Source organism: Molothrus aeneus, chromosome 20, assembly GCF_037042795.1.
Source record: "Molothrus aeneus isolate 106 chromosome 20, BPBGC_Maene_1.0, whole genome shotgun sequence".
In the NCBI taxonomy this organism is placed as follows: Eukaryota; Metazoa; Chordata; class Aves; order Passeriformes; family Icteridae; genus Molothrus; species Molothrus aeneus.
This window is the reverse complement of record NC_089665.1, coordinates 7361188-7384987: the sequence shown is the minus strand read 5'-3', so window position 1 is coordinate 7384987 and position 23800 is coordinate 7361188. Positions and strand designations below refer to the sequence as shown.

Below are 23800 nucleotides of genomic sequence, written 5' to 3'. Positions count from 1 at the left end.
TACTTGAATTTAATTGATTCTTGACGAACGAAGGGTCTGCAGGGCTGCAATGGACTCTCTCATAAAACAGCAGATACAAGTGAGATTTGAAATATAAACACTACTGACAGAAATGCATTCCCTTCATTTTCTTGGCTGCTGTCATTTGGAGGGCTGGCTTCACAGCTCGGGGGCCAGCAGAGGAATCTAATCCTCTAAAAACCTAGACTTAAAATTTGGAACAACTCTTGTTTCTTGGAGCTGTTGGCAGAGGTTTTTAGCCTTCCGTGAGAGCAGGATTAGAGCCATGGTAAGATCAGTAGGAAGGAGGAAAAGGAGTTAAGAATGCAAAGTGATTGAATATGTTCCTGTAGCTTAGCAGAGCTGGGAACTTGAAAGTTGGACACACACTTTTTTTGTCTTCAAATCATTTATCTCCATGAGAAATGTGTTCTTGTATGAAACACCTACTGTTGTGGAGCGTGAAAGGTCAGTATGAACTTCTTGGAATGTGCTGTTCATAAGGGCTGGTGAAATATCACATCATACTTCTGAATGATACAAGAATGCAGCAGAAGATAAAGTTGGCTTGAGTTCAGGTGAGCCTAAAACTTAAGAAGAATGTGGCTGGCCCTGTTTTGACCAGACTACAAATAACCTTCCCAAACTCAGGAGAAAGCTCTGTATAGATGAGCTGGTTGAGAAAGAACTTTCCATCTCATCACAGTCCCTGAAGCCAGGCCATCCTCCCTACAGTAACTGGGATTCCAAATATCTTCATTTAAAAGGCATCAGAGCACTTGGTGTGCTCCTTCTGAGAGGTGAGCATATGAACTAGCACTTCATGGAAAGGTTAGAGCTTCATTTGTGGTTTGATAGGCACGCTGGGGCTCTAATAGCAGCTTTAGAAGTTGGCTGGTTTACAATGTCAATTCTGCTGTTTTAATACTCCATTAAATTTAGCAAAACACATTATCTGCCCAATCATGGTTCTTAGCGCTTTGTGCTAAGGGTGTAAGTGTTGAACCCAGAGATTCACACTAAGCCATGCCCTGTTTCTCTTAACTGGCCTCTGAAAATCCCACCCTGCCAGTGTGTAGCTATGTGACCTTTGCTCACTGTTTGTCTTGCCCTGTTCTAAAGGGTCTTGTATCAGGACTTCCCATTACTGCTGGCCAAATTGGTTTAGCAAAGTAAGTTAGATTTTGTTAATCCTCTTGCTGCTGGACTGTCCTCAAGAGAAGCAGAACAGAAACTCCTGTGTGGATGCCCCAGACATGGGGCAGCTGTGTCTGTCTGCTCCCATTTTAGGCAAGTCTGTGCTGATTATTGAGGTTTGGTTCCTAATGTAGATAATTACATTAATCACCAAGACCTTGGTGATGACTTGGTCTTCTAGGTTGAAGAGCACCTTTCTGTTTCCCCACAAGTGGTTAGTTCTAGAAACAGCCATCTTTGGGGGAATTTGCACCTTGAAGGACTGACCACTTTGATCCTCCGTGTTTCCAAAGGAATCCCAGTGACTCAAGAAGCAAGAAGGAAAATAAGGCTGGTTTTAGCATGACTTATCCTAAGGAGATGGGGTGGGGCACAGTCTCTGGCTGTACAGAGCACGGCTGTCTGCTGGCATCAGCATTTGGGTAGTTTCTGTTGGTCTTTGGTCCAACTGGGCAAGTCTGGAAGACTCTGACAGCACTGTCTCCTGCCTGCACTTGCTATTCCACCCCATCACCAGAGCTGCTGCTCCCTGCAATGCCACACTCAGCATTCCCTGCCACAGAGCACTCTGCAGGGATGGCGAGCTCTGTTCAGCTGCCAGGCACTGGTTTAACCTTGGTTGCAGACTCCACCACGTGTTGTGATCAAGATTTCCCAGCTGCTGGTGGACAGGAGAGCTCTGAGATCAGAGGGGGCTTCCTCTAAGCTGGGAGGTGCCGCTCTGACCTCAAGGCCGAGTTGTGAACAACTAAAGGAGCATATTGGGAAGAGCAGCCTGCTCCTGAGAGATCTCACACAATAGTTAATTTCTTAGCTTTTTAAGGATGATTGTTTTAACTGGGGTCTCTGAGCCAGGACCTCCTACGAGGGCCCCCAAGAGATGTCTACACAAGCCGTGGCTTGGGAATTTGAGGAATTTGGGTTCAGTTTGTGGAGGATGTCAAACACCACTTCAGACTTCAACCACTGGGTTGCAAGGAATTCAGGACCCAAGTCCTGTTGCAGCAAGCAGAGATCTGTCCACAGCACAGTGCAGGGCTGGGCTGGGACAGCTCCTTCTCCCCCTGTTTGCTCTCTGCAGGCCCTGCTCAAAGTTCAAGCAGCAGTTTAACATTATGGTAAACACTGAGGCCAGACAGAGTCTTGGGGTTGGATTGGACCATCCAAAGTTAAGGTTTAGTGTGCAGAATTCAGACACTTCCTTTCTAGGGATGTCCTAGTTTCTCTGGTTGGGATCCTGTGACTAAAATAGCTGCAAACAGCTCGGAACGGAGTCCAAAAAGTGTTGCAAGTAAAGGCTGCTTGCTGCAAGTGTTGATAAGCAAAACTTTCAGTGCTGGGCTCCCTTCCCCAGGCTTCTCACTAACCAGCAGTCTGTCTGCAAGACTTCCTGAGTCCCTTCAGTTCTCACTTCCTTGTGGCTTCTGGAGGAGCAGCTCACTTCAGTGCAGCCTTCCAGGGGCTTCAGCATTGGTCTGACATTCACAGTTTAAGTTCTACTGCACTCTGAAAGCTCTCAATAATATTTGATTTGGGGGATTTTGGGCTGAACACCAGTCCTCCTAGAGCTCTTTTGGCACTGGGGTACAAGTGAACAGGGCAGGAGCAACAAGGCACGATGACTTTCACCTTTCCTGGGCAATCTGAACCAGTGAAGGATACAGCTTAGTCATAGGGATATCTTTTCCTGCCAGGTGTAAGGCAGTACGATTGCCAGAAGAATTCAAAGGGCCAGCAGGAAACCATGTATGAATTAGGTCCTGGTTGTCTGCCCAGCTGCCTGGGAAGCTGGTGGAAGGAGACTCGTTGGAGCTGTTGTAGCACGCAGTAGTTTAAAGGAAAGCTCTGGTTCTTGGGACAAAGCCCTCTGAAGGTGAAGGTTCAACACCCATCTGTCTCACTGATGGTCCACTGGGCTGGGACCAGTCAGAGGGCTGGCTGTAGGTTGTTCAAAATCAGCCTTGGTGGGACAGAGCAGGGCCTGCAGCCAGGTGTGCAGAGTGCACCAGGAAGGTGCCAGCTGTTGAGGAGGGCACTGTGTGGGAGTGAAGCACTCCTTAGCCAGCTGAGGAGCGTGGGACATCCCTCCCAGTCCAGGCTGCATCACTGCTTCTGTGCCTGCCACTCAGCATGAAAAAGTGCCCTGTAGAGGTCATAATGTGTGTTTTGCTGACTGCACTGCTGATCTCTTCCCCTTCTTTTCTTCAGGCTGTAAGACTGGAAAGTACCTACCAGAACCGCACTAGATACATGGTGGTGGTGTCCACCAATGGCAGACAAGACACGGAGGAGAGCATCGTCCTAGGAATGGATTTCTCTTCCAATGACAGGTACTCAGAGTGTCCAGGTGCTCAGCCCCACACAAGTTAACTCTAGAAATCATTGTCTGGTGTCCTGTGTTTTCTGGGGATAGGCTGCTTCAGCTTTTCTAGCCTAACATTTTTCTTGAGATTCAGAATTGCCTTTTTTTATTTCTTGAGAGGAGGTGGTAAATGTGAAGGGAACAGTGCAGGTCAGCATTTCCCTCATTCCTCCAAGCATCAGGCTTCTGTGAGGATGTTCAGTGCCTCTGAATGCTAAGGTCCCCAAGCCCTGCATCTGCACACCAGAGACAGGGACAATCTTCATGCAAAGAAAGTAAAAGCTGCAGTTAGAGGAGCTGGACCTCAGCATTCAGGAGAACAGGTAATAAATAAGAGAGGGACTGTCAGGCAGTCCCTTGCCAAGGTCATGGCACAAAGGCCTGATGGCAGTGTCAGGGTTGGTGATGGCAGATCTTGCACACCATGTGCTGTCCCCAGGCAGCAGTGTGTCATCAGGGTTTAGTGCTTCTGCTTCATTCATTTAAATTCCTGCTGACCTTTCCACAAGGCTGCAGAATGTGGCTGGGAAGCAGCTTTTGCTGCTGGAGGGGCTGTAAGCCAGGTGACAGCAACCCAGCAGCTTCAAGGGCAGAAACTTCACATTTAGAAGGGGACAGTGGGCACTTTGGAGAGGGCATGGAGGCACATGACTCTCTTAAAAAGAGTTTTAAGTAAATCTTGGCCTCTATTGGAAGACAATCAGCTGGATATTCAATTTTAGAAGGTTTCATACTCATGCTTACTTCCAGCACAGCTGCTACAGGAATGAGTCTTGCTTTTGACACTAGTTGGAATAAATTACTTCCAGGTAGTTAGTAGGATCACTAGAAACTATTTTTTAACTATTTGGCTAAGAAATTGCCTTCCAAATATTGCCTGCTAGTCACAGCAGCCACCATGCTTGGTTTGGATGCTGAGTTTGGGTGATACCTACTAAAATGGGGGACCAGCTTGATGCTGCCCCTGGCTCCTGTCTCTGTTCATGTGTGCACAGCTGTGACTCAGAGATGCTCTTGCCTTGGGGCAAGAATAACTTGTCCTTGCACAGGTTGCTGTGAGCTTGGGATTCACTGTTGGCTGTGATGTACCAGCGCAGCCACCTTTGATAACTGAGAGCTCACTGGTATTCAGTCTCTAATAACACAGCAGGGTCGTTTTAGCTTTCTGCTGGAGTTCCTGGGCTTCTGGATGGTCACTGTGATCTGCCCTCCCCAAGCCCACTCGGTATTTATAACTCCATGTAGACTTGTTGCTATGGTCTCTGATAAGCGCTCGCTGAACAGTATCACTAAAAATACCCCAGCCACCTTGGGAAGCCTTTTAAAAACACATCTTTCCATGAGCTCATCTCATGTTGTCAACAGAAATAGCTGCATGCTGTCTCCTGGTGCTGGGCACCAGGCATGTGCATTTCCAGGGCTCCCTGTCTGACCCTCCAAAGCCTGGTCTCTCCCTGTTCCCACTCTTCTCTTAAGCTGGAGACTGGCAGATGTACTGGAACTGCTGGAAATCTGGGAGCATAAGAGCAGGAGGCAGTTGAATTCAGTTCTTCAAGATGCTGCTTTGATTATGGAGCAGATTTGCAGCTTTATGAGCTTCAGCTGTTTTCATTTAACGACATGGAGGAGGTTGTGTTGGGTTCCCCCGCCCCTGCCTTTTTCCTATCACTTGGTTTCTGCTTTTAACTTGGCTTTTTGCTCAGCCTTACAGAAATCTTGGGGGACTGTGAGGGCAAACGGAGCAAAGCATCTGAGAGAGGAATGGGATTGTCAGGAGGTGTCTGTATGGCATGGCTGTTGTGCTCTTTCTTGAGGGTGAAGAAGGGTCAAGAGTCAGCCACAGGTGATAGGCTGAGATTGCCAACTTGCCATGCTGCCAGTCACCCTGCTATTGCACTGCTCTGCTCCCAGTCCCCAGCAGCTGTGGCTGAGGGACAAACAAGAAAATAAAGCTGTGGATTGCAAAATCAGAGCTAGAACCAAACCTCCTGAGCCTGAGAGGGATTAATCTGTAAAGAAAGCCTTGAGCTGACCAAAGACTGTGAGCCCCCTCTGACCTTCTGCACAAAGTTCAGTTGTTTTGGATCCTGTTTGCTCTTCTCCTGGGTGTGTTAACCCTTTAAGCTTGCTTGAAAGGATAGTGCTGTGCCCTGAATCTGGTTAGTGATCCTTGCCAGGCCCCTGTAGAACAACACTGGCGCTGTTTGTCTCTGAAGCAACAATGGGATTTTTCTTTTTCCTAATGAATACAAAAATATGCAACTATTGCCATGAAATTAGAATAATAACATGGTGCTGTAGTAGATAGACTGACTTTCTCTTTCTCACTGCAGTAGCACTTGTACGATGGGCTTGGTGCTGCCTCTCTGGAGTGACACCTTGATCCACCTGGATGGGGATGGGTGAGTGCCTTTTGTGTTCTGTGTTAATACAACTTAGAACAAGGTGTATGGGGAAGGATTCCAGTGCTTGCAGAGCCCTCACAGGTCCAGCAGCCCTCCTCTGTTGACCTGTATCAGGTTAGTAGGCTCAAAGGCCTTCAGTCACAGTGGTTGTGGCAGGGAACACCAGTAATTGACTTATCTGTGAATAAACACGCACTGAGACAGTGGCTTATGTGTGTGTTTAAGCTGGAGTAAAGGAGCTTTTACTGGAGAGTGGGTGTGTAGTGAAAGCTCCTTAAAGGGATCCTACTATGTGTTCCTCCATCATGCTTGCAGCAAGCAGCACTCAGCCCAACATAAAGCAAGAATGATGTTTCTCTGCCAAATAGACACCTGACTTGCAGACTCCTGTTTGTGCCAGTTACTCAGGCTGTCCAGTGCAGTGCATGGAATGACTTTTCTTTCCTTGGTAGCTGCCCCAGGATCTCTTTAGCTGGACTCTGTTGCTCCCAGCTGTGGCACTGAATTTGTGTTGCCAAGGTAAACAGCACAGCCCAGCACTGTCCCACTGTCTTAGTTTCGTTCCCAAACAGCAGCTGCTTAAAGAAGTTATCTTAGAGCTTTTAGTGTGCTATTTTCATCTGTTTGCTAGCTGAACTCAGCAGTGTATGCTTAGGGCTAGACCTTTGCTGTTCTAATGTGCTAAGACTATCAGTTATTAACTAAAAAGTGACTTTTGGGAGACATTTTTACTTTGCCTTTTTTCTTCTCACCAGAGGGTTCAGCGTATCAACAGATAACAGGGTGCACATATTCAAGCCCGTGTCTGTACAGGCAATGTGGTAAGTACTTACTACAGACTGTCCCAGTGATCCTTTTTCCAGGTGTTTTAGCTGCTTAAGCTCTTAAAAACCAGGTGCTACTTTAGGTTACTGTGATCTTGGGACCTCCTTGAGCAGCCAGAAGTTTCCTTCAGAGACAGGGAAGGAAGTTTGGTACCAAAGGAAAAAAGAGGTGTGAGTGCTGGTGTACAGCGGCTTTGTCTCAGCTGAGGGCAGGAAGGAATAGGGTAATTTTCCTTGCAAAGAGCTGCTGCTTTGAGCCCAGAGTCACAGTGCCTTGAGTATATGTTTGAAGTATTTTGAGATATGTTCATTGTGATAGAGGAAAGAGAAGCTTGCTTGCATTTTTCTTTCCTTTTAGGGTGGTTCATGTAGTGATCATGAAAGTATTTCTGGCTCGAGCTTCTTTGCATTGCAAAAATACATTGCCTGTCAGCGATGCTGCTGTCACCCCAGTGATTTTGACCTGGATCCTTCTGATCCCAGTCAAAGATTTAAAATAAGCTAAAAATAGGAGAGGGGGATTTGTTTCCCAGCAGCAGCTGAAGAAACTTCTGACATCCCTTGTGCAGTGAGAGAGGGCAGACACCTAAACATCTCAGTGCAGTCCTGAGCCCTTGGTTGTGCATGTCTGATTCCTGGGTGTTTCTGCCCTGCACACAGGACAGCTGATGGCACAGTAGGAGCTGTCAGCACCCTGTCTTGGACACAAACTCTGTGCATCTTATTTAGGGCTTGGGTATTTGCAGCAGATTTTGGAACCAGAGACAGGGGTGCCTCTGCCCTCTTGAATTGTGGGCACCTTCACTGCTATCCAGGCTTGTTTTGGCATGCTCCAGTTAAGACATGCAAGCTCTGGCAGCGTGTGGGAATCCACAGCCTTGCAGGACAGCCTCGTGCACAGTGCCAGGGGTTTGTACCAACTGATGGGACACGAACAGCATCCTGGATTTGGCTGCTGCTTAGTGCTTGATAGTGCCTGAGGAAGAAATAATAAACTGACAAATGTTGTTCTCTTGCTAGGTCTGCTCTACAGAGTTTGCATAAGGCTTGTGAAGTGGCAAGGAGCAACAATTACTATCCAGGGAGCCTCTTCCTCACGTGGGTCAGTTACTATGAGAGCCACATCAACTCGGACCAGTCGTCAGTCAATGAGTGGAACGCCATGCAGGACGTGCAGTCCCACCGGCCCGACTCGCCCGCCCTCTTCACAGATGTGTAAGTTGGGCTGGCTCTGCTGAGCCACTGCTTGATTGTCCCCAAATAAGGACAGTTTCCACAAGAGATTGCTCTTAATTAGGTATTAATAAGGAGAAGCTTCCTGTTCCATGTAATAAGTGGACTCATGGTTAGGTAAACACCAGCACTGGAAGTTTAGCCCTCCTGGGGCTCCCTTGCATCTCCTCTGTTTTTAGTTTAGTTGTTTACCTTGGGCTTTGCTTGCAGACCTTTGCCTCTGCAAGGTAAGTCCCATGTTACTGGTGAGAGAGGTGTGGTGTACCTCAGCCTTGTCTCTGCTGGTTTTGTCCTCTTGTTCCAGGCCTGGAAGGAACAGGTTTCTCTGGACTTTGCTCTTACACTGGCACATGTCTGAGCACGTGTTTAGGCTAACATGGTCTTTTTATCCTTACTCAGTTCATTTTGCTATAAAGTGAAGTGTTTATGTATGGACTTCAGGTAAATGTGTAGACAGTTCAGAAAGGCAAAATTTATAGGCTGTATCAACATTCAAGGTTTACTACCCCTGTCATTAGTAACTGCTGATGGTACTGATACCATATAACCCGAAAGGTAGTGTGTGACCCGATGTGGTGCCAAGTGTGAGGGTTTTCACTTGCCCATTTTATAATTACTTCACTGGCCCCAGCTGCTTTCCCAGAATAATAGTGCCTTTGGTTGATTTATGCTCCCAGATATTTCCTGTTGCTGGAGTCTAGTGAGTGAATAATGATGCTAAGCAGTTGTTCAGCTGTGAACAAGTCTTCACACTTGATTGTTTTTTAATGTACAAGGCGGGTGGCTGAAAAGTTTTGGCAGGCTGACAGATTAATATTTTCTTGTAGCTTTTCATATATAAATTTTATCTAACCCACCCTTTCCCTGGTGGCACCTTGAAATTGAATGATTTCCTTGGGACACTTAAACAGCATTCTCTTAATGGAATCCTGAAATAATGCATGAGATTGAAAGAACCAGGAACTTCCATAATTTTTATTTGTGAACCACCAGTTGAACACTTGTAAGGTCCATGCCTTCCCCAACCTGGCAGCCTTCCAGAGAAAGGGAAAGGTGGTGGGGCATGTCACTGCTGGGTCCCCTCTAAAGATGCTGGGTGAGCCAGCTCCGTGCTGCTGCTCTGCTGCAGCTTCCCCTGGTGTTACTCAGGCTATTTTTGCAGCTGGTGATAAGGCCCCTGGCAGCAGAGGCGGGAGGAATGCAGAGGCTTAGCTGCCCTCGTCTCTCCATGTAGGGAGTTTTGGAGCTGTTACCTTTCCAAGAAAGGTAGGGAGAGGCTTAGATATTGCTCCAGAGGGTATAATGCAGCCTTCCCAATTTAAATTTTACCAAATACCAGGGGTTCTCTGGATGACTACAATGGATTAGGAGCATTCAGTTGGTGGCTTTCATATACAACTGTGAATCTAAACTGGGCTTTACTGTCACCTGAATTCCCTCCAGAGGACATGCCTGGGGGAAGTAGTGTGAGAGTCTGAGGCTCTACAGAGTATGCAGTCTATACCTATTTTAAAAGTGTCATGAATGCAGTTTGTTTTCCCTCCCAGTGACTCTGTTGCTTTCTTCTGACAGCCCAACTGAGCGGGAACGCACGGAACGGCTGATTAAGACCAAATTAAGAGAGATCATGATGCAGAAAGATTTGGAGAACATCACCTCAAAAGAGGTGAGTGGTGAGGGTGCAGCACTGGAAATGCTGTGGTGCAAACTAAAGAGCTCTGTGCTTCACATGACTTCCTTGTGTCCCTCGTACCCATGCAGATCCGCACGGAGCTGGAGATGCAGATGGTGTGTAACCTGCGGGAGTTCAAAGAATTCATTGACAATGAAATGATAGTGATCCTTGGGCAGATGGACAGCCCCACACAGATATTTGATCATGTCTTTTTGGTGAGTCTAACAGTGAACACAAAAGTAAACACTCGTAATACTTTTCACTATGGGTTGGTTGACACAGAGGCCTCTGGAGGCAGTAAAAGGAATTCTGAAGGAAAGGTTGGTTGATCCTGGGATCAATTACTCTTAAGACAGTAATGAACAAGAACAGCTTGGCTTTTTGGCTGTGCTAAACTTTGCCATGCAGCACCAAGCTGTAGACCCTGTATCTAGTGGATTGAAGGGACAAGGTCTTAATTCTAACAGTTTCTCAGAGCTGTTTCCATTGGTGTAAGACCAGTTTTGTGGCTTTAACTGTCCAGGATACCCACATGCCAAGTTCTTGTGTTTGGGGAAGACATAACATAACAAAGAGGGAGGAGAGCTCTCTGACATCCAGGTGGAATGATGCTCTTTTAACATGGAAAGCTCTGAGTTTGTGTGATCCAGGAGGAGCAGAGTAACATAACAAAGAATCCTGGAGATAAGTCACTTAAGGAAACATAAACATTTTGCTGTTTAATGTTTTGCTTGCTTAGTTGCTGCTGGGGCCTGTTTTAATTACTGCAGCTCCTTCTGGTGAGTCAGCGCTCCGCTGGATTTCCCAGCCCTGGAGCCATGGACACAGGTTTGGTTGGGCTGTCTCGCCTGTGAGGTTGGATCAACTTTAAACAAAGCCATTCCTCTTGGACCAGCTGGTCTTTCCAAATGGAGAGGGCCTCTCCCAGTCTCCGGCTCAGAAGGGATGGTCTCTGTTAGTGTGAGCACTCCCAGGACATCATGTTGGGGTAGAGCCAGGAAACTTGGAAGCACCTAAGATGTAATGGATTTTTTTTTTTGCAGACTATGTGTTATAAGGAGAGAGAGGGACCTGTTACAGGCTTATGGTGCTGGCCAAAAGCTGTTACAGGCAGCTGGATGCACTGTAGGGCTTGGAGTCTTGGCTCTGAGTGCATTTAATAGGGAGAAAACCTTTCAAACAAGGCTTGCAGGCAGCACCAAGAAGAGCTGTGGTTAATGTGTGGAATAAAAGTGTTTGCAGAGCAGCTGCTGTTGTGAGGAGCAGTGCTGCTGGGGCTGGGCACCAGCTTCACCCAGGAGCATGTGTGCTACAAGGCAGGGTTATGTTGAGAGGGCTCAGAAAGGCAAGGAGCTGTTTCCTTCCAGGTGGAGGCAAGAGCCCTGTGGGATCCCATTTAAGGAGTGCTAAAAGAACTAAGCAGGAAATAAGAGAACTGATGATGTTGGTACTTGTGGATCAAAGGACAGGAGAAAAGGCTTTCACCCCTGCAGCATTGTTCTCCCTACCTGTGGAAACTGATGGTTCCCAGGCCTGAATTAAATTGTTCTTCCTTGACTGAAAGAGAAAACATTAAACTGAGTCTGGGCCCTGGTAAATACAATCAATCATCTTCATCTGAATCATCTTTCCATTTGGGAACCATTTTAGGGCAGGGAAGCAAAGAGCTTGTGCACCTTAAATTTTGAAGGAAGCCTTTACACTAGGAGTCGTTTTGTCCTCAGTCAGGTTTATGTTTGAGCAGGAAGCAAGCAGCTTGGAGGCCCTGTGTGTGCTGCAGAGGAGAGGGTTACCTAGCCAGGGTTAGTTAAGTGTCTTCATTTCTCTACTCACACAGGCTTTGAGCATGGGGAGAAGAGGTGTAACCCAAGTGAGCTTAGGTGTTGCTGCCTTTGATGTTCGAGATGGGTGTTTTGTGTATAAACAGCACCTGGATGGCTCTTAAAATGCAGGCAGCTTCTCCTCTGTGCGGCAGAACTGGCAGCAGCCTCCAGGGAAAGGGTGGGGTGGTCCTGTCTTGCTGAGGTTGATTTGTCAGCAGTTTGCAGGAAGTGCCAACACACAGTGCTGGGCTCTTGTTGGCAGAGCTGCTTCTTGTTTCAGAAGGGATCTGGTTAATGGGGTGAGACAAGGTGCTGAGCATCAGTCCTGGTTACCATTTGTGTACCCCTGTGCTCAAAGGAGCCCCAGCTCTCCAACCCTTGGCTGGTCAGCTCTGGTTCACTATCCCTCCCTTCACCAGTTGCCTGGCCTTGCCTTCCTTCTGCCTGATTCGTCCCTTTGCATGTTTTCCCTGCAGGGCTCAGAATGGAATGCCTCCAATTTGGAAGACTTGCAGAACAGAGGGTGAGTAGCTTCAGGCCATCAGCTTAAAAGCAAGAGCCTGGCCACACTTTTCTATGCAACAAACTCTATTCCATACCTGCTGCGTAACCTGAGTCTTATTTAGGGGATTGCAGATCCAAACAAGCTCTTGCTTCCTCCAAACTCCTTGTCCCACAAACAGGCACCTTAACGTAAAAGGATTTTACCCTGACCTTGACTAATGTCCCCAAGGCAAACAAAGGAAAGCAGCGAGCTCATAGCTATAAGTAGTAAAAAGCTGCAATTACTGAACTGGATGCTGCATAGTTGGCTCTGTGCCCTCAGCCCCAGCCCATAGTTCTGGACTGATTACAGAGGCACTTAGGACCTCCAGGCTGTGCAGGAAGGAAAATGTGGAGAAGAGCATTTGTTCCTCTGAGTGGGGCCCAGTAGGAAGTAAAGTCCTGTAGGAACCCCACCAATGGGTTCCTCTGTTTCCTGCCCTTTCCACTTTTCAAGTTTAGATTGTCCTTTCTCTAGACCAGGTTGTTATAAGCACCAAGATTGTGCAATTAAATAATTATTCATGGGTTTGGCTTATTTGTGACAAACCAGTGGAAAAAACTAATTGTGCTTGGTGAGCTGATAGTGTAATTCTGTACCTCAGAAATTCAGCCTGGCAAAATTGACTCTTCTTGGTGAGCTCGGGGTCTGTTGTGGTTTCCTTGAGTCCAACAGGTCCTACTTGATTGCCAGTGATCTCATACCTGCTTGGGAAAAGGGATGTCACCCTCTTGCAGTTCCCTTGTTCTGCCTGATATCCCAGCATGAGTGCATTTCATAAGCATCTTACGAGTAACCCTCAGGGCTAAAAATACTGAGTGCTGTGTACATAAATACCACATGCTTTCTCTAGCAGTTTCCTTTCCAGAAAATTTAGGGATAAGAAATAAATCCTCCCCAGTGGCTCATTGTCTGTTACATCTCTCTGTAGTTGCTTTATGTGTTTGTTTAGCTCTGGTGTTACTGGGAGGCTTAGTCTCCCATCTTCCTGTGGTTTTGGTGCAGCAGGAGGAGAGATTCAGAGATTCACAAAGGGGTTGGAGAAGGTGTGCAAGCACCAATTGCAGGAGCTCCTGTGGCACAAGTGTTGCTGACATGTAGAACAGAGGTGGTGGGCAGTGTGAGCTGACATTGTGCAGAGGAAGTTTCTATCCATGGATCTCTGTTATCAGGCTCTAAAGTGCCCAGCAAAACCTATTGTCTGTGTTAGCTGCTGCTTCCTTGCATTAATTCCTGATTTCCCAGGAATTTTGTTGAAGAGTGCACTTCCAAATGCCCTTGGCAAAGCAAGGCAAGGCTGCAGTGTAGCAGTGGGACATCTCTTTGAACTGGCTGTGTTTCTCATGCAGGGTACGGTACATTTTGAATGTGACTCGAGAAATAGATAATTTCTTCCCTGGGCTCTTTGAATACCACAATATCAGAGTTTATGATGAAGAAGCTACAGATCTTCTGGCTTACTGGAATGATACCTACAAATTCATCTCCAAGGCAAAGTAAGTCTTTTCAGAAAACACAACAAACACATTTAAAAGATATATACTAAGCATTTTGTTTTCCTGCTGATTTTCTTAACTGATTTTCCTCCTTGCCTACCTAGCATCACAGTATTTCCATTTTGTGGTTTGCAGTAGAAGAGCATCTCTGTGCTGGAGGCTGCTCTGAACTGCTTCATATCTTTCTGGGATGTGTTTCTAAATTTTGTGGTACAGGTTCTCTTTTCGCTTGGAATATGGCTTGATGCCAGTGGGCCATTTGGGCTGAGCTCAAGGGTGCCACACTAGTCGTCAGAGGTTTTCCTGTATCTCTGTGTTTTTCCACTTTGCAATAACAGCTTCAGAAGAGCTGTTGTAACAAAATCTCTTAGGAATATTAATAAGACCTTGTTCTTCAATTTCTTTGTGTGTCTTGCTCCAGTTTGTAAATTGGATTATCAGATCACATCCCAGACTCCAGCTGCGGCCACAGCGTTGAAAATATGTTCAATAATTCTCTGGTAAAGAAGTTGCTGTTTTCTTCAGCTTGTCAGATGTTTTCTGTTTAGTGATCCTCTTTTGTTCTTTCTCCCACTTTAGGAAAAATGGTTCTAAGTGCCTGGTACACTGCAAGATGGGAGTGAGCCGCTCAGCATCCACAGTGATTGCCTATGCCATGAAGGAATACGGCTGGAACCTGGACAGGGCTTACGACTACGTGAAGGAGCGGCGCACGGTCACCAAGCCCAACCCCAGCTTCATGCGGCAGCTGGAGGAGTACCAGGGGATCCTGCTGGCCAGGTGGGTGCAAGGATTGATCCTCATTATCCATGTTGAGGTGTAACACTTCAATGGTTGACTCCATTCTTTCAGGCAGAGCTTGTATTGCTGTGTTGTGCAAGTTTGGGTTCTTAGGAATGGTAGCGCTCTGTTTTCAGGGTTAGCTCAGCCTGGAGAAAATGGGCGTAACCAGGAGCTGTCAGGAAGCTGTTTGACTTCTAGGATGTTTGGTTTTTGGAAAGTAGCATCCCATGAAGTGTTATCTGAGTGCAGCATTCAGAGCTATGCAGGCTCCAGCAGAGATAAATGATGTCCCTGTTGTTTGTAACATCACTTGGCAGGGAACTCGCTTTGTCTCCTCATAGTTCCCTGTTGAACATGCCCCTCCTCAGCAGCTGGTTTGGTTTTATTTAGATCCCTTTGCTAAGTGTTGGTGTGAGGGGAGGGGACAGGATGTTCTGTGCATTGCAACAGTGGTGTTTATTCCTGCCTAGAGTCCTGAGGCTGGTCTGGAGCTGGGCCTGGGTATGGGCAAGTGTGTTGAAATCCCAAGCCAATCGATCACCTGACTAGCAAAAAGACATCAATATTGCATGTTTCTGGGCTGTGTTAAGCAATGTCTTCACGTGATCAGCAGGAAGGAGGTAGTGATACTCTGTTTTGCCAGGTTATGGTATTTAGTTTGGGATCCTGGTGTGCTTTGCCTGGAAGCAGATCTGCAGCAAACAGTTACCCAATCTGAGCCTTCTGCCACAGGAGGTGATCTTAGCTGGTTTGGACCAAAGTAAATAGTAAATTTCAAAGCTTTTTTGGTGCAACTGGGAGATGTCTGCTTTTTGTAAAATCATTTAGGTTGGAAAATAGCTTTAAGGTAGAGTCCAGCCATTGTTTTATATACTGTTATTTACAACAGCTCTGTCACTCATGTACTGTCTTTAGAGCACACTTCTTACCTCTGTCCCTTCATGTCTATTCTATCCACTTGCAAAGACCTCCATTCCCTTTCATTGTAATAACTTATTCTTCCTCCTTTGCTCTCCACCTGTTCCCATCAGCCTGACCATCAGCCTGACTGTACAGGCTGGGCCTGGATTCCCAATTGTTGCTGGGCCAGGCCTGGATTCCCAATTTTTACACCAAACCCTTGGTCTGAGCTCCCCTGTCACTGGAGTGTGCTTCCTCTTTCCCTCTCTGCACAAGTAAACAACCTCAGGGCTCCTCCCAACTTATTCCCTGACCAGATACACCCACAGGAACTTCATCCACCAATTCTTCCCATCCTTCCTCTCCCCTGCTCCCCAAACCCTGCCTGCCATAGTGACCCTGTTTCTCTCTAAAAAGCAGCCAAGTAGTATCAAGTCTCAGGAGAGCTCACGTGGAATAGACAATTTTAAAAAATAGTGCCCTGCTGGACTGAAACCCCTTGAGACAGACACCACACCTGCCTTGGGTGCCTCATGTGACACCAAACATGCTGCTGGCACCAGTTAGTAAAGGTCAGTGCTTAACTCTGGGCCAGAGGTGACCTGACCAGTGCAATGTGCATTGAGCAGACTGGGCATTTAGATCTCATTGGTGTAGATTGGATGGAGAAAAAGAAGTTTTTTAGGTGTGAAAAATGCACCAACAGGTTCATATGCACCTGTGAGGAGCTCGGGTGTGGGAGCAGCTGGTATCTCACATCTTCCAGCCCTGAGCCCAGCAGCTGGTTTGGGTAATCTGCCAGTCTGGTAGCTGGTGACATGCCTGCAAAGCCACCCTGTACAAATATTTTGGTTAAGGATTATTTTTCCCCGTCTTTTAGTAATATATTTTTTGGAGGTATATCTTTCCTGCTGCCACCATTTCTAGCATGTGGCCTCCCTTCCACTGAAGCCCTACCCTGCTCTGCAAGTCCCTGTACAATGGCACAAACAGGATTGCTTGTGAGGCTTTAAAAATGCAAGAGCAGTGTGTTACATCTGTGTAGGATGAAAAAGCCTGCAGCAAATGAAGCTTCACTGAAGCAAGGAATGGCCCCTCTGTGCTGCAGAGACTGTCCCTCCTTATCTCAAAGCTGCTTTTTTCCCTCTTTCTTTGTGTTATTTAGCTTTGCCCTCTGGCTGCATTGTTTATTGCTGCAGTATTCCAGGACAGGTAAATAAAAAAACAAAAACCAAAAAAACCCAACAGATTGACACTCATGTGACTGCTCCAGTTTCAGGGGGAAGGTATGTGAGGGCAGCCATGTGCTCACACTATCCAGTTACGGTTTTGTGCTGGGGTTATAGCAACTGGGATATGTTTTCCAGCTGTAAAATGAAAACCCCCTGCCTGCTTTTAGTCACAACAACAAGTGTGTTTTGCTCTTTGGGACTGTCATACTTCCTGGGGTTAGTTAAACTGTCCCCTCCCTCTGTTGATAAACACAGCGAGGCTGAGCCAGGCCTGTTTCTGTTATTAGTTATAGATAAGTTACAGGAAACCAGTGTTTGGGATCTCCTGTGCCTGGTGCAGCTTGTGAATCAACAGCAGTTTTATACCCAAGCCTGGAGAGCTGGTGGGAAGTGTGGGGGCCTCCTGGTCCAAAGCTGGTGTGGGTACAAGCACTGGGAATGTTTCTCAGGAAGGTCAAGAGGCAGCTGTGGGCTCTGGGAAGGGAAGTGAGCTCCTGTTCCCTGACCTGCACCTTATGCAGGCTGTCAGACTGGGGAACTGTCAGGTTGGAAGATAGCTCAGCACACCTCTGCCAGTGGTGCTTGACATCTGGTTTGGTCCTCAGATCTGTGCCAGTTGCTCACACTGGAGGGTAATTTTTACTTTCAAAATTAAATGTGCAGCAGAGAGCTGGATCTGAGCACTGAAGTGCCCTCAGGAAACACCAGCAGCTCCGCAGGCTGTGTGAGCAGATATGTCATATGACATTCCATACAGAGCCCAAGCAAGAACCCGCCTCAGGGACAAGCCTGTTTCTGCTGCCAGTGTCAAACTGCTCCAAAACCCACTGGAGATGGAGCATGTGCACCCCAGGACAGTGCCTTTGGCCTCTCATCCTGACCCTCCTCTCCTGTGTCAGGACCTGATTCTGCCCTGTGTCACACGGGAAGGTTGTCACTGATTACAGGGTTGGAAAGCTAAATCTGCAATGGGTTATTTTCCTTAGCTGTTGGGCACCCACAACTGAACTGGCACGTGGTAATTAGGTCAGTACCATCTGTTAATTAACTTACCGTGGCCACTGGATGTGTCTGTGAGCGCCTGCTCCTGCTAGCAAGGGACTGGAGGGTTTTTGCAAGATCTGCAGCTCCAAGGAGGTTTCTGTGGTTTCTGTGTTCCTCCTAGGGGCAATGGGTGGAAACACATCCCTGTGGCCGTGGCCACTCACAAACCCTGGCAGCCTGGGCTAGCTCTGGCATTTCATGGCAAGAAGTTGCCTGCAGTGCTCTCTGTGAGCCCAGGTGCACGGGTTGGGGTTTTTGGCAGGTGGAGTTGAGGAAGGTGATGCAATGCCACCGGCAGTTATTTGGCCTTTTGATGGCTCAGACTTTCCTAAAGGGGCTTTCCAGGAGCTGGAGGAGTTCTGAGCTTCCTTCCTGTGGAAGGTGGGTGGTAATTTGGGCTGTGTGTTTACTGTTGAGGATGTCTTGTGTGTTTTTGCACACACCCGCCTCTACACATCCCACCCTTTCCCTTGGTTACAAGAGCCAGTTATTGATAACTGAAGTTATTCAGAGAAGGAACCACAAGGGAAATTGGACTTTATGGAAATTGGACTTTATTCAGTGTCCACCACCTGCTTGTGTCCAACACAAGAGGTTCTCTCTCTTCTGGTCACCTCTCACCTGCTAGCAAATGGAAAAGCGCTGGCTGAGAAAAGAGAACCAAATTCTGCAGTCAATTAAACATTGCATTTGAGTGGATGGATCCAGCACTGCTGAGAAATAGGGAGGGGTGTGTGGTGCAGAATGGTGCCATGGAATTTAGCTCCTGGAAAGTGCTCATTACTGGGTCAACTTCTCCAGCAGCAGGTCTGGCCCTGAACTGTTCAGGTGAAGCAGCAGCTGTGGTCAGTGACTCCAGCATTTGGCACAGTTTCTGCTGTAGGTTGTGTCTTCTTACAACAAGGTGGATCTGGCTGTGGTAGGTAGAAGTTACTCACTGTTCTCTTTTGCTCTCCTTCCCTGCAGCAAACAGCGGCACAACAAACTGTGGCGCTCACACTCAGACAGCGACCTCTCGGATCACCACGAGCCCATCTGCAAGGCTGGGCTGGAGCTGAACAAAAAGGAGATCACCACCTCAGCTGACCAGATCTCAGAGGCCAAGACCAATGACAACCAGCAGCCCATGTCTCCCATCTACTCAGCTGAGCTGGACAGGGAGCAGCAGCTCCCAGAGGACACAAACATGATTGAGGACGTGTGTGTGAAGGAGAGGAGGATCCACTTAGAGTTTACTTGCAGAGACTTCCACACTGAGCAGATGGAGGACAAGCTGAACTTGAACAATATCAATGGCTGTACAGCAGGGTGCTGTGTAGACTCTGTCCCTTCTGACAACTGCCGTGCTTCTGAGGCCTTAATGCAGCTCCAGCACCCCTTGGAAATAACGGAGTTTCCTGATCTGACAGTGGATGATCTGGAAAAAGATGCCCTTAAGCCTGATATGAACGTGCACTTGGTTCCCATGGAAGAATTCACTTCATGCTTAAAAGACTTCCCCCAGTCCCCAAACCAGAATTCCCTAGGTCTCCAACAGAACCCTCAGCCCGAAGTGACAGACCTCAGCACAGACAGGATTGATTTCTTCAGCGCTTTGGAGAAATTCGTGGAGCTCTCCCAGGAGAGCCGGTCCCGGACCTGCTCCCATTCCAGACCAGAGGAGCAAGGGACTGGGAGGAATGGGGTCTCCAGGGTGCCTGTGCTGGAAGTGCCACCTGCTGCAGATGGGGGTGCAGATGCTCAAAGGAACAGCCCTGGAAACTCTCCTCAGCCATCCGATGACTCCTCCACAGATGAAGAGCAACAAAAGGTTAAAATAACTTGCTCAGGTTTTTTAGGAACTGCTGCTCGGCCCTGTCTCTAGGCTGTTTTCTGCTGTGGGGTGGCTGTGAATGGGATTTTCTAGCCCTGCTTTCAGTGGACACAATGTGTGGAGAGGGATTGCTAGATGCTTCTCCTTTCCTTCCCTTTTAGATACTTGCCCTTTTCTGCACTTTTTCCTTAAACATCAGTTTGCTGGCATTGGCAAGGCCATGAGCCGACCTTGACCTGACCTGCTGTGCTGTTCTCATGAGAAACTTATTTTTGAGTTTTGCATCAGGAGAGCAGAAAGGTGGGACTTGACCCACTAATATAGCCAGACCCTGAGCCCAGCCAACATCCCAAATCTGCACAGATATTTATCTGACTTGAGAAATCCACCAAAGAATGGGGCAAAACTGGCCCTTTTCCCTGGTTGGGAAGCACCAGCATTGGGGTAGTAAATCAAGGCAGGTGTAGAACTTCCACTGCTGGAGGAAGAAATTAACCTGTCCAGGTCTGGAGTGATGGGATTAGGCACGTCATGGCTCACTTCTCCTGGGTAGAGAGATGGTCATGACAAAATTTAGTAACCTCTAAATTTAGGTACCTTTTTCTCGTAATTGCTTTTCAGCCTCCAGGACTCTCACAGGGATTGATGATGTCCGGGGCCATCATTTTCTGGGAGCTTCTCTTATTTAAATTCCATCCTGCATTGCTTGAATCTTTTCCATCTCCATGTGAGGCAGTAAGGCTCTTCCAAATATAATGGGCCAATGCTCTCTCCTGTGATTTAGCAGAGAGTGTCTGTGGGGACTGGGAGTCTCCCTGGCCATTTTCCTCTGGGAAATCAGAGCATTTCAATGCTTGGTCGTTATTTTTGCTGTACTTCTGTCTGCTCCATACATGAGCAGAATTTGTCATGTTTTCAGTTCAAAACGGTACTTTTAGCAGTATTAGGATTCTTTTTATTTGTTGGACTTTTCTTCATTTAGAAAAACAAAAAAGCTACCTTTCCTTGGAGTTTGTTGTAGTTAAGGTTCTTAGATCTTAGTCTAAGTGGCAATCCAGCCTGGAGTGTGTTAAATTCAGTCTCAGAGACAGTAAAAAACCTGCATAAGTGATCACTGCCACATGCTTTTTTGCTCCATTGGAGATGCACATCCTTATTTTCTCTAACCTGCTGCTGTTTGTTCCATGTCAGCACAGCTGATGCACTTTGTAATTCTCCTGTTTGTGTGTTGCAGGAGGTCCCTGAGCTGTCTGGTGCAGGTCATCTCACGAGATCCCACTCGGAAAATGCCATTTCTGTGAAGGAAATTATCACAGAGATCGAGTCAATCAACCAGGGAGCAGGACCTGCCCAGCAGAAAGAAGGTTCAGCCAACCTCAGCCAGACACCAAAGAGGAACACGGTGCATGACCTGCCAGTGGAGGTGATTTGGGCATCAGAAAAGTTGGAACAGAGCGAAGGAGCCTGTGCTGGACACCAGGAGAAGGAGAAGGACCCTCTGCCAACTGAGCAGGAAGAAGCCCCATCTCTACAGCTGTCTTCTGGTAGATCAGACCTGGAGGAAAGCAGCTCTGGCGGGGAGCAGCAGGAGCCCCGTGGCTCCACCAAGCCCGAGCCCAAGTGGTGCCCCGGCTCCGTCCGGCGAGCCACGCTGGAGTTCGAGGAGCGCCTGAGGCAGGAGCAGGAGCACCAGCACACGGCCCCAGCCTGCACTTTACCCACCCGCAAGAACTCCAGGAACGACTCCCCTGCTGCCGAGCTCCTGCCCCGGGGGAAGAGCGAGGAGCCGCCCCTGGAGCTGGCTCCGGAGGGGGACAAGGCGCAGGAGGAGCCGCTGCAGCCTCCCGGGGCAGAGCAGCCCGTGGGCAGACACCTGCCCGCACCCCTCGGGGCCCCTGCCCGGGAGTCCCTGCCCGCAGAGCCCAGCCCAGGGCAGGAGGCAGCAGCACAGGAGCACAGGACAGTGATCTCGTTTGATGGGACGGAGGAGCCATCCCTGCCCTCCCTCCTCCCAAAGAGAATTGAAATCATTGAATACACCCTCACGGTCAAGCCTGCGGAGCAGCGCCCCAATACAAGCTGTGAGCAGGGCGGGCTGGCCCCGGCCACCCCGTCTTTGGATGAAAACTTGAATCCCTCGATGTGCTTGGAGAAGGCTCCAGCGGATCCCTCGCCACCGGAGCACGCGGTACGCAAGCAGGCTGCCTTTGCCATGGGCAGCCCCAGCAAGGAAGGCAGTGGGAGATCTGCTCACCTCAGTGCTGCTTCTCCCTCTGCCCAGGTGACCTGTCCACCTTCAGCCAGCCTCAAGCACTCTCCTTACCCCTGTGTCATTCACCTGGAAGGTGTCACCGAGCAGAGCACGGGTACAGATGATGAGCCGGTCACACCCTGTGGCACCGAGGGAGATGCGACTCTGCCGTTCAGGGACGGTCCCAAACCTCTCTGTGGGGACAGTGCTGGCGTCTCAAGGCAGCTGAGCAGCGAGGACTTCAGCAGGCAGCGTGCTGAAAACATGGACCTTCTGGACATCTCGTTCCTGTGTTACAGCCTCCCCCACAGCTCCAGCAGCCTCAGTGTGGAGGAGCGCTCCAGCAGCCCCGGGCCGGTCAAGCAGCGGGCCAAGGAAATCGAGGCTCGGATCCGGCACGCAGGGCTCACCAGACCCTCCCACATGAAGCGCTCGGCATCCCTGGCCAAACTGGACTGCCTGGAGCTCTCCAAGGACGACTTACACGACAGGGAGTCGGCCTCTTCCAATGCCAACCCCGTGCTTCTCACCTGCGTTGCCCTGGGTCGAGGCTTTTGTGGGGGGAGGTCGGAGAGGGGCTCAGAGAGCGCGTGTGGGAAGCATCGCCTCTCCTCCCCAGAGCCCACAAAGCATTTTGTGGAGCAGCTCAGAACAGCTGAGTGCATTGCCCAGAGCATGCCCGTGGAGAGGCCGCTGGCTCAGTACGCCAAAGAGTGCAGCTCCAGCCAGCAGAGTTTGTGCTCCAGTGCAGATCCGACGTGGACTAGCTCCGGGGAGGGCCCTCCGCTGCTCCAGGTGCAGGTCCTGGACTCCTTGTCTCCATCTCAAGCTCTGACTGTTGCCCCACGGCAGCAGCACGGGAGAACTCACCCTCTGAGGAGGCTCAAAAAGACCAATGACAAAAAGCGGACAACCAATCCCCTGTACAACACGATGTGATCCTGGGCCCTTGGCTGTGATTTCTTACCCAGAACATGTGGTGTTGCTTTCACACAAGGGGCAGATGTAATATAAGGAACATGCACTTTATTGGTTAATTTTATATATATTGTCATTTTACTGTTCCTGGCGCATGTAGGTGTGGGTTGGTTCTTCTGTGTGTGACTCTGACTGCAGGACCGTTTGGGTTTTTTTAAGTTTAACTCAGATAACCTCAAATGTTCTTTTTTTGTTGTTGTTGATAGTTTGTTTTAAAAGAACACTTTTATCATGAGAAAATTGATGGTGGCTTGCTTTGGCAAGGTGGAGTTTTTGCTTACAACCAGATCCTAGTTCCTGACTTGAATTTTCCCCATGCCTTGAAATGGTGCTGGGCGGTTGGTGGGGTGAGAGCCCCTGTAAATGTGAAGGTTGTGCCAAGGTCCCTTTGTTTGGCCTTTCTTTTATTCTGCAAACTGGAACTCCACCATGCTGGCAGATCCCTCACACAGCTGCTTCAGGACAAACACCCTGGGCTTAGTTCAGCTGGTGCTCCCCAGTAAGGAGCACACAGGGGTGAATCTTCCCAGTGGATGGGCTCTAATAATCCTGGGCAGCACCAAGACCAGCTCTCCCATCTGCCATGGGGCACACAGAGCTCTCTGCTCTGTGCTGAGGTGGGGCAGAGCTCCTCCAGGAGCTGCCAGGTTCACCTCTACCCCCAAAGCCAGTGTTCTTTTAAAACAAACGTCTCATTAGGGTTTTAACCCTCCCATTACTTGAATACTGCTGTGGGCCTTCCAAGTTCATGGCCATATCATCTGTCCTCTGCCCCAAAGCTGTTCTTGTGCTGCCTGAGTTTCCCTCTCCCCTCTGCCATGCTCACAGGTGTTTCTGGTGGCTCCCAAAACTTGAGCTGTTTTTGTTACATGACATACTGCCCTTAATGCATAGCTTTGTCCTCTCTGCTGTCACTCCTAACTCTAGACCCAGAGGGAAATATTTTCTGGAAGTTTTTTCTTTTTTTTCTTCTTTTTTTTCTTTTTTGCCTAAATTGTATATATGATATTTATATTTTTTTTTGTCTTTTCTATGTTTTTTTTTTTTTAAAGAAGGGCAAGACTGCATTCTGTAAACTGGAAAACAAACCCACGTGACTCAAACTCAGTGCTGTTCTTTGTGATCTGCACAGACATGGAAGTGGATTTGACATTATAAGCTGTCTTCCCTTTCCAAAAGTGAGCCTGGATGCCAAATGTGTCCCTTCTCCTCCAGTCCTGTGTGAACCCCCATTATCCCA

The 23800-nt window shown here is 48.3% G+C and overlaps 1 protein-coding gene across 2 annotated transcripts in view; it reads left to right on the top strand.

Annotated features, from left to right (window-relative positions):
* The window catches only part of SSH2 (slingshot protein phosphatase 2), an 88296-nt gene extending 64753 nt beyond the window's left edge, over positions 1-23543 (top strand). For both annotated transcript variants that reach the window (XM_066563330.1, XM_066563329.1), the window contains 11 exons: positions 3406-3527; positions 5893-5961; positions 6720-6785; positions 7809-8003; positions 9594-9687; positions 9783-9911; positions 11996-12042; positions 13413-13559; positions 14139-14339; positions 18485-19328; positions 20566-23543. In XM_066563330.1, the coding sequence (XP_066419427.1) occupies positions 3406-3527; positions 5893-5961; positions 6720-6785; positions 7809-8003; positions 9594-9687; positions 9783-9911; positions 11996-12042; positions 13413-13559; positions 14139-14339; positions 18485-19328; positions 20566-22521 (3870 nt within the window). In that variant the 3' untranslated portion in view covers positions 22522-23543. The remainder of the gene's footprint in view (positions 1-3405; positions 3528-5892; positions 5962-6719; positions 6786-7808; positions 8004-9593; positions 9688-9782; positions 9912-11995; positions 12043-13412; positions 13560-14138; positions 14340-18484; positions 19329-20565) is intronic.
* The last annotated feature ends 257 nt before the right edge of the window (positions 23544-23800 follow it).